Source organism: Cebus imitator, unplaced genomic scaffold (genome assembly GCF_001604975.1).
Source record: "Cebus imitator isolate Cc_AM_T3 unplaced genomic scaffold, Cebus_imitator-1.0 Scaffold188, whole genome shotgun sequence".
Classification (NCBI taxonomy): domain Eukaryota; kingdom Metazoa; phylum Chordata; class Mammalia; order Primates; family Cebidae; genus Cebus; species Cebus imitator.
In genome coordinates, this window is record NW_016107503.1 from 5,489,532 (window position 1) to 5,499,847 (window position 10,316).

Consider the following 10,316-nt stretch of genomic DNA (forward strand, 5'->3'; position numbering starts at 1 on the left):
AAAAAAAAAAAAAAAAAAAAATTTACATTTAATATCACTATTCAAAAAAGAAAGATTTGCAAAAATAAGCTCTTTGTTTGCTTGTATTTTTGAGACAGAATCACGTTCTCTTGCTCAGGCTGGAGTGCAGTGGCACGATCTCAGCTCGCTGCAACCTCCCCCTCCTGGTTTCAAGTGATTCTCCTGCCTCACCTTCCCCAGTAGCTGGGATTACAGGTGTGCACCACCATGCCTGGCTATTTCATATTTTTAGTAGAGATGGGGTTTCACTATGTTGGCCAGGCTGGTCTCACACTCCTGACCTCAAGAGATCCACCCAGCTTGGTCTCCCAAAGTGTTGGGATTATAGGCATAAGCCACCTCAACCGGCCAAAAATAAGCTTTAAAATAGATGCTTCTCCAGTGATAAGAACATATCCATGTGAAGTATAACCTCACTCAGTTAAAGAAACTTAACAGTGAGTTAACAGTTTTCACTTATGAGATTGATAAAACTTGTTAACCCATTTTTGACAAAGATGTGGGGAAACAGGAACTATTTTGTGTGTGTGAGACAGAGTCTTGCTCTGTCTGCCAGTCTGGAGTGCAGTGGCACAATCTCAGCTCACTGCAACCTCTACCTCCTGGGCTCAAGCGATTCTTGTGCCTCAGCCTCCTGAGCAGCTGGGACTACAGGCGCTTGCAATCATGTCCGGTTAATTTTTGTATTTTTAGTAGAGACGGGGTTTCACCGTGTTGGCCAGGCTAGTCTCGAACTCCTTGACCTTAAGTGATCCACCTGCCTCAGCTTCCCAAAGTCCTGGGATAACAGGCGTGAGCCACCACATCTGGCCAAGCAGGCACTTTTATATTCTTGAGGGATTGTATACAGGTTCAACAATTTTAGAGGACAATTTGGCAATATCAAAATTTTAAAGGCACATTATCTTAATCCAGAAATTCTACAGTGAGAAAAATATATTGAGAACATAATTGGGCTAATATGCAAGGTTATATAAGGATTTTGATAGCATTGGCTAAAATATTAACCAACTGGAAACAACTTGAGTGTTCTTCATTGAGGACCAGATAAATTTTGGTCCCTTTGCATAATAGAATACTACACAAACTGTTAAAAAGAAGGTGCTGATAAATTACATCATCCAACATATTAAGTTAAAACCAGCTAGATATAGAACAGTATGATCTCATTTGTGTTTTTAAGGAATTGTGTATATATATATATATATATATATACTTCCTAAAACCTATGTAAATATGAAATATCTTTTATCATAGGAATGTCTTCTAGAAGAACATAAAGCAACAAAATAACAACTAACATTTATTGAGTATTTACTATGTGCCAATTCTGTTCTCAACATTTTGCACTTTATTTAATTCCCACAATGACCCTATGAAGTAGGTACTATTATTTTCCCCATTTGACAGATGAGAAAATTAAATCAGGGTTGATAAATAATTTAAATAATTTACTCAAGGTCACAGACAGTCAAGTGAAAAAACAAAGCTTATCTTTAGGGAATAAAATGGGGACTTGGACATAGTAAGAGAGTGATTCTTATGTTTTAGCTTACGCCCTTCTGTTTTTTTTTTGAGATGGAGTTTCACTCTTGTTACCCAGACTAGAGTGCAATGGCATGATCTTGGCTCACCACAACTTCTGACTTTCGGGTTCAAACCAGGATTACAGGCATGTGCAACCACACCCGGCTAATTTTTTGTATTAGTATAGGCAGGGTTTCTCCATGTTGGTCAGGCTTGTCTCAAAAACCTGACCTCAGGTGATCTACCCGCCTCGGCCTCCCAAAGTGCTGGGATTACAGACGTGAGCCACCACGCCTGGCCTATGCTCTTCTATACTATTTGAAATATCTGCAATCACATGTGTTTATACAATAATAATAATATTTTCTTTAATTTCACGAACAGCCCAGTTTACACTTACTTTTTTGCAGTTACACCCCCAGATTATCAGCCTCCTGGTTTTAAGGATGGTGATTGTGAAGGAGTTATATTTGAAGGGGAGCCTATGTATTTAAATGTGGGAGAAGTCTCAACACCTTTTCACACCTTCAAAGTAAAAGTGACCACCGAGAGAGAAAGAATGGAAAATGTTGATTCAAGTATACTGTCACCAAAACAAATAAAAACACCATTTCCAAAAATCCTGAGAGACAAAGATGTAGAAGATGAGCAGGAGCATTATGCAAATGTAAGTGTATTTAAAGAGTTACAAAGAACAATAATAACAAATGTTTGACTCAATTCTGAAGATTTTCATAGCTCCCATTAACATTTGTGTAAATTCTATATTATAATCATAAACTCAAGGTTGGAAGGGACCTTAAGTCTAGGCCTATAGTTTTAAAACTTTTTACTTAGTCCAAACAACATGATACTAGAACTGAAAAGCACAACTATTCTGGGTGAAGCATGGATGGTCCTGGAGGCCCTACCACTCTCTACATCACCTACCTTCATAGTGGACTCTGAGGAAACCCCTAGGACTCTAGGGCATAATTTCAAAAACATTGCACTAGTCCAACACCCAACTAATGATGGAATCTTTTCTACGACATCCCTACTAAGTGTTCAGCTAGCCTGTGCTTGAATTTCTCCAGAGCCTGGAAAGTCACTGTTCTGAAGCAGCCTGGAGGGGCCCGGAAGTCAGGAAAAGTGTCTTATTCAATTTTGTAATCATCCTGTGCCTAGCACTTGGATTTGTAATCAGTGCATCCTAAGTATTAATTGAGTGAATGGATGAATAGAAGTATAAAAGAGTTTTTTGGTTGCCTCACTTCCAGCAAATGTGTAAGTCATCATTGCTTTAATCTTTCAAGCATTAACATTATGTCCTTTAATCTCACTTCTCTTGTTTTCTCTGTCTCAATTTATTCTAAATTATGAATACAGTACTTTATATAAAGAGATTTACTATTCTGATTAGGCTCCATGACCATATTTTTACACATGGAAAATTCAATAAATTTTCAACCAATTCAGTCAAAGAAGAAAACTTTTTTCTAAGACCTAAATCTCAGTCTTGCTTTATAAAAAATGTGGCTGGGGTGTTTGTAGCAATCTTTAAAATATTTAAATCTATTTCACATGTATCACAAAGGGAACAATGATTATAATGTAAACATTAAACCTGTTGCTATTTCTACCATAGCATGACTGAGCTTACACTTCAATAGCTCTCGGAAGACAGGTGGGGCATATTTAGAGTGTATGCAAACATTTGTATGGAAATTCCAGAGCTATATAGAAGTGGTAGTTTGTTGTGTGAACATGTCTAATTCAGTGCACTCAAAGAGTAGTAAGATCTTAGAATCATCATACACTTTAGAGAAAGTTGTGTGTGTGTGTGTATATATATGTGTATATATATGTGTGTATATATAGATATACATATATATGTATATATATATATATATTTTTTTTTTCTTGTTGCCCAGGCTGTAGTGCAATGACACCATCTCAGCTCACCACAACCTCCGCCTCCTGGGTTCAAGCAATTCTCCTGTCTCAGCCTCCTGAGTAGCTGGGATTACAGGCGTGCACCACCACACCTGACTAATTTTTTATTTTTAGTAGAGACAGAGTTTCTCCATGTTGGTCAGGCTGGTCTTGAACTCCCGTCCTCAGGTGATCTGCCTGCCTCAGCCTCCCAAAGTCTTGGGATTACAGGTGTGAGCCACCTCGCCCAGCCAAAAGTTGTATGTTTTTATCATTCGTCCCTAAAACAACCCTGCAAAGTGAAGAAAAATAGTATTTATCTGGGTTAATAAGTTGCATTTTGATACTAATTCTAGGACCACTTTTTTTGTTGTTGTTGTTAGGACCACTTTTATTTCTAGCAAGCATAAGGCATTGTAGGTCTTTTGGTTTGTTTGTTTGTTTTGTTTTTTGAGACAGAGTCTTGCTCTATTACCCAGGCTGGGATGCACTGGCACAATCTCAGCTCACCACAACCTCCACCTCCTGGGTTCAAGGTATTCTCCTGCCTCAGCCTCCTGAGTAGCTGGGATTACAAACTACTCAGGAGGCTGAGGTATGGCATACTCATGGTATGCCACCATGCCTGGCTAATTTTTGTATCTTTAGTAGAGACAGGGTTTCACCATGTTAGCCAGACTGGTCTCCAACTCCTTCAAGTGATCTGCCTGACTCAGCCTCCCAAAGTGCTGGTATTACAGATGTGAGCCACTGCACTGGGCCTGGGTTTTTTTGTTTGTTTTTAAGGCAGAGTCTTGTCTATAGGCTGGAGTGCAGAGGGATGATCAAGGCTACTGCAGCCTCAAACTTCTAGGCTGAAGTGATCCTCTCACCTCAGCCTCCCAAATATCTGGGACCACAGACACATGCCACTACAGCCGGGTAATTTAAAAAAAAAAATTTGTGGAGATAAGGTCTCATCATGTTGCCCTGGCTAATCTGGAACTACTAGGCTTGAGCAATCCTCCCGCCATGGCCTCCCAAAGAGCTGGGAATACAAGCGTGAGCCACCATGCCTGGCCAGTAGTTTTATATTGTATTTAGCCTTCACATAAAACAAATTCGTTCATGAATGCTTTCTGCTCAGTTGTTTTTATTTCTTCTTGAAATGTGCCCATTTTTTTCTTCATAATTATGTAGGATGATTTAGACACTGAAACTAAAATGGAAGACCAGGAAAAAGTCCCTGGATCATCTGAACTTGGAGGTAAGAAGTTAATGAAAATGTAGATTAACTCACTTCCAATTCAATTTTATATCTGCTTAACTTTTTTTTTTTTTTTTTACAGAACCAAGTTTAGTTTGTGAGGAAGATGAAATTATGAGGTCTAAAGAAAGTTCAGATATTTCCATTTCTCATTCTCAGGTACAAACTTGATAGTTCCATCTCACTTTTGTTTTGTTCAAAAGACAGTTGCTTATATGCTATTTTTTTATTTTTTAGATTTTGTTATTCCAGGTCTTTTAGAATAAAATTCAACATTTAGAATGCTTATTATTAACTAAACTGGCAATTATATGTTGATGAATTTCGAGTATATTACTGGTGGATTTGTTTAGTAATAAACCTAAATACTCTTGGTAGAATCTGAAAATTACTGGATAGAATCTTAGGCAGTTATTTATTCCACCCTGCTTCGTATTTACAAATGGAATATATAATACCTTTTTGTTGCCTTGAGCATAACATGTTTTTTTTTGTTTGTTTGTTTTTTTAAAAGATGAGGTTTTACCATGATGGCCAGGCTGGTCTTGAACTCTTGACCTCAGGTGATCCACCCACCTCGGCCTCCCAAAGTGCTAGGATTAGGCATGAGCCAACGCGCCCAGCCAGTAACATGTTTTATTTTGCTTTTCAAATACAGTAAAATCCTGAAATAATAGATTTAGGTAATATGAACTTGGAAATAATCTGATTAATGATTGATTGTCTACTTTCCTCTGTCCAGCCTATTTCTCAAATGAGTAGACTAAACTTCTTGTCTTCTGGAAGGGTAATGCCTGATGATCATTTGGGACTTTCTCAGTTCAGTGATTGGTCAATTGTGTAAAGTGTCAGTTTCACTATCTTTTGTGCTTTTCGTGACAGTATGAACCAACTCAAAATTATTGGTTTTAACTTAACAAGACCCTAAATTTTATGTGATTAAATTTTTGGACCCCATTTATTATTTTATGAAAAGGTTTTATTATATTAAGTTATATTTTGTGTAATTATTTTCTTTTTTAGGTTGAGCAGTTAGTCAATAAAACATCTGAACTTGATATGTCTGAAGGCAGAACAAGAAGTGGAAAAGTCTTTCAGAATAAAATGGTAAATATCTCTTTAGGCTTGTTTTCCATTCTAACCTTGTAATTCTCCTCCATATGTGAGTTTATTTTAATATTTCATTTATTAGACCAATATTTACTAAGTACCTATTATGTATCAGGTACTTTACTAGGTGCTTGGGATATAACCTGAATAACATATACTTCTTGGTCTTAGCTAAAATTCGGTAACTAGAAATAAACAAGCAATGATATAGGGCCACTAAAGAAGTCTGAATAGACTACATAGGCAGGCACAAAGAAAGGAATGGTTAATTCACTGAAGGTATATTAAAGGAAGGGATCCAGAAAAGGCTTTGGGAAGAAGTGATACTATCATCCAGACTCCCAGAGAAATTTCCTGGAATGCCAGAATATTCCCATGCTCGATCTCTTTTTTTTCTTTTTAAAGTAAATTTCATTTAAGTTCCAAGATACATGTGCAGGATGTGCAGGTTTGTTACATAGATAAATGTGTGCCATAGTGGTTTGCCACACCTATCAACCCACCACCCAGGTAGTAAGCCCCACACGTATTAGCTATTTATCCTAATGCTCTCCCTACCCCCGCCCCCCTGACCCAGTGTGTATTGTTCTCCTCTTTGTGTCCATGTGTTCCCATTATTCAGCTTCCACTTATAAGCAAGAACATGTGGTGTTTGGTTTTCTATTCCTGTGTTAGTTTGCTGAGGATAATGACTTCCAGCTCCATCCATGTCCCTTCAAAGGACATGATCTCATTCCTTTTTATGGCTGCATATTTTCTTTATCCAGTCTATCATTGATGGGCATGTGTGTTGATTCTATGTCTTTGCTATTGTGAATAGTGCTGCAATGAAAATATGCATGCATGTATCTTTTTAATAGAATGATTTATGTTCTTTTGTGTATATACCCAGTCAGAAAAAGCTAAGTGATACACATCACACATGCACAGTGAGTTCCATTTTCCACTANTTTTTGAGACAGAGTTTTGCTCTTGTTGCCCAGGCTGGAGTGCAATGGAACAATCTCCCCTCACTGCAACTTTTGCCTCCTGGATTCAAGTGATTCTCCTGTCTCAGCCTCCTGAGTAGTTGCGATTACAGGTGGCCACTACTACACCCAGCTAATTTTTGATATTTTTAGTAGAGTCAGGGTTTCATCATGTTGGCCAGGCTGGTCTCGAACTCCTGACTTCAGGTGATCCACCCGCCTTGGCCTCCCAAAGTGCTGGGATTACAGGCGTGAGCCACCATGCCCGGCCAGCATGCATGTATCTTTATAATAGAATGATTTATATTCCTTTGGGTATATACCTAGTAATGGGATTGCTGGGTCAAATGGTATCTTTGATTCTAGGTCTTTGAGGAATCACCACACTGTTTTTCACAATGGTTAAACTAATTTGCATTCCCACCAACAGTGTAAAAGTGTTCCTATTTCTCCACAGCCTCACCAGTATCTGTGGTGTCTCATTGTGGCTTTGATTTGCATTTTTCTGATAATCAGTGATGCTGAGCATTTTTCATGTTTATTGGCCACATAAATGTTTTCGTGTTTATTGGCCACACTTCTTTTGAGAAGTGTCTGTTCATGTCCTTTGCCCACTTTTTAATGGAGTTGTTTGTTTTTTCTTGTAAATGTTTTAAGTTCCTTGTAGATTCTAGATATTAGACTTTTGTCAGATGGATAGATTGCAAAAATGTTCTGTAGGTTGTCTGTTCACTCTGAAAAATATGGAATGCTTCACGAATTTGCATGTCATCCTTATGCAGGGTCCATGCTAATCTTCTCTATATCATTCTAATTTTAGTATATTTGCTGCCAAAGTGAGCACCATGCTCGATGTTATAAATTGAGTATCTTGTTAATAAGATATTACAAATTAATCTTTTGCATATCTATATTGTTCTAATATTTGCTGCCAAAGTAAGCATCATGCTCGATCTTACAAACTGAGTATCTTGCTAATAAGATATTACTAATTAATCTTTTGCATATATCTTGTATAAAATGAATCTCATGTTCTTAAAGGAAAAAAATCACTGCTTTATTTTAGCTTTTGGTATGAATTATACTAAATCAAAATTCATATTTGATTTTAGACTTTAAGTTACTCTCAAAGGTTCATCAGGGGTGAAGAAAAAGCATTCTGTAAAATAAATAAAATATCCAAAGTTTAGGAAAGAAATAGCTCACTCTGTTAGTGGTGTGCTAGAACATTTCTTTCCAACTCTTCACTCAGAGATATCATGTTGGTAGCTTAAATTGGACTTAAATATTGGTAGTATTCACAGCACGGAAATCAGCAAATGCCTCAGGGGTTGTTTCTGTCATAGAGCTGGCTATTAAACATTTATCAGAACACTACTCATTATAGTGCCATTTTTAGGTGTCTTCCCCTACCCCTGTTCTCAATGGGAAGTTAGAACTGGCAGAAGGCAGCATTCAAATGAGTATGCTCATGAAAGCAAGAGATAAAGGAATGTCAAGATTTACTACTTATAGAAGCAAAATATTCATCCTAGCCAATTTCTGTTTGGATGAATAACCTTTACTAGGATATAGGGATAGAGACCAGAATTTAAAAATTATTAAGCAAGATTTCCTCGTAATGTAACATTAAAATGCTTTGAGGACATAAATTTATTTCTGAAACTGCACACGTTTTTGGACATGAACTCTGAGCCAGTGTACTCCTGATTTTGAGAATTATTACTGAATTGTGGTTAGAAAAGGGCAAGCAATGAAAATATTCACTATTATATATACTAAGGAATTATCATTGGAAAGAAAATTTCAAACATCAGAAAAGAAGTATGTCCTTTTAGAGAATAGTTATATGACACCTAATCATTTGTAATTTCCAATACTCATTTTAATAACTGTATATACAGCATTATTCACAGTAGCCAAAAAATGGGAAAAACCTAAATATACATCAACAGATGAATGGATTAATAATGTGGTGTATTCATACAATTGAATATCGGCCATAAAAAAGAATGGAGTGCCAATACATGCTACAACTTGGATGAACCTTGGAAACATGCTAATTAAAGGAAGTTACTCACAAAAATTCACATATTATATTATTTCATTCATTTGAAAGTCAGAACTGGGAAAGTTATTGAGACAGTCTGAAGGCTCATGGGAGGATGTCAGAATAAGAGAGTGATAGGTAAGGGAAATGGGGTTTCTTTTTAGGGTGATGAAAGTGATCTAAAATTGATTTTGGTGACGGTTATACAGCTCTGCGAATGTACTGAAAATCATTGAATTGTATACTTATAAATGGGTGAATCATATAGTGTCTAAATTATATCTCAATAAAGCTGTTTTTTAAAAAAATTGTATATCCAGCTGGGCACTGTGGCTCACTCCTATAATCCCAGCACTTTGGCAGGCTGAGGCAGGAGGATCACTTGAAACCAGAAGTTTCAGGCTGCAGTGAGCCATGATTGTGCCACTGCATTCCAGCCTGGGTGACAGAGGGAGATCCTGTCTCTAAAAAGTAAATAAATAAATAAATATTGCATATTGCTCCATAAGATTGAAAAATCCAAGTATTAGCTGTTCTTTGAGAAATAACCAATTAGTAATTATTCTATCTTTGTGGAGGCAAATGGAAATCCACCAGTAAAATCTTCCAAAGAAAATCGGAAGAGAAGTCAACATGAATCTGGGAGAATAGTAAGTCTTATGATAATGTATAGTTTGAATACAATGGCAAGTATCAGAATATCATTACTATAAATTAAATTCAAAATGATGAATTTTATATCCCTCGATTTACCAGAGAGCTCTGATATTCAAATTTTGTTTAAATATATTTTGTTCTAAAAATCGAGGTGATTTTGAAATAAGATGCACTATGTTGGTTTATTAGTTTTTTCCATGTAAACATCTCCTGTCTCATTCCATGAATGATTTAAAGTAATTGGAGGAACTGTAATATAAATTAAAAATCAGTGTCAGGAAAAATATAAGTAGAACGAGAAAGTGACAGAACAAGAATATTAAGGCCATTTTATTTCCATACAACTGAAATTGGGCCACAAATTTGATCTCAGCTTTCTAGAGACCAAAACTAAAGTAGAAGGAGGATAAGTTACTAAATCCATGTGTTCTCTAAAAATATATGGTCTCCTTCTAGTACCTCTAGAGAAAGAAAATTTTTCCTGACCTAAACTGTATAGTTGTTTCATATTTAGAACCTTATTTTACCAAATCAAATAATGTATTTGCCATTTCTGAGTTAATTATTCATATTTTTCTAACTAGATATTTTAGTATTATTAGTAGGTTAAAATTAGACAACTGAAAACTTAAGACTATTTTTAAAAATCAAATGTTAGGCCGGGCACAGTGGCTCAAGCCTGTAATCCCAGCACTTTGAGAGGCGAGGCAGGTGGATCACGAGGTCAAGAGATCGAGACCATCCTGGTCAACATGGTGAAACCCTGTCTCTACTAAAAATACAAAAAATTAGCTGGGCATGGTGGCGCGTGCCTGTAATCCCA

The 10,316-nt window shown here is 36.6% G+C and overlaps 1 protein-coding gene and 1 non-coding gene across 2 annotated transcripts in view; one reads left to right on the forward strand and one right to left on the reverse strand.

The window, feature by feature from the left end:
* HORMAD1 (HORMA domain containing 1) overlaps positions 1–10,316 on the forward strand; it is a 25,079-nt gene that overhangs the window by 13,290 nt on the left and 1,473 nt on the right. The window contains exons 8-12 of the mRNA XM_017546182.2: positions 1,871–2,215; positions 4,642–4,708; positions 4,791–4,867; positions 5,732–5,815; positions 9,415–9,486. Coding sequence (XP_017401671.1) covers positions 1,871–2,215; positions 4,642–4,708; positions 4,791–4,867; positions 5,732–5,815; positions 9,415–9,486 — 645 coding nt within the window. The remainder of the gene's footprint in view (positions 1–1,870; positions 2,216–4,641; positions 4,709–4,790; positions 4,868–5,731; positions 5,816–9,414; positions 9,487–10,316) is intronic.
* Positions 7,524–7,630, reverse strand: LOC119473840. Its single transcript, XR_005203081.1, has one exon. It is a non-coding gene; the product is annotated as a U6 spliceosomal RNA (small nuclear RNA).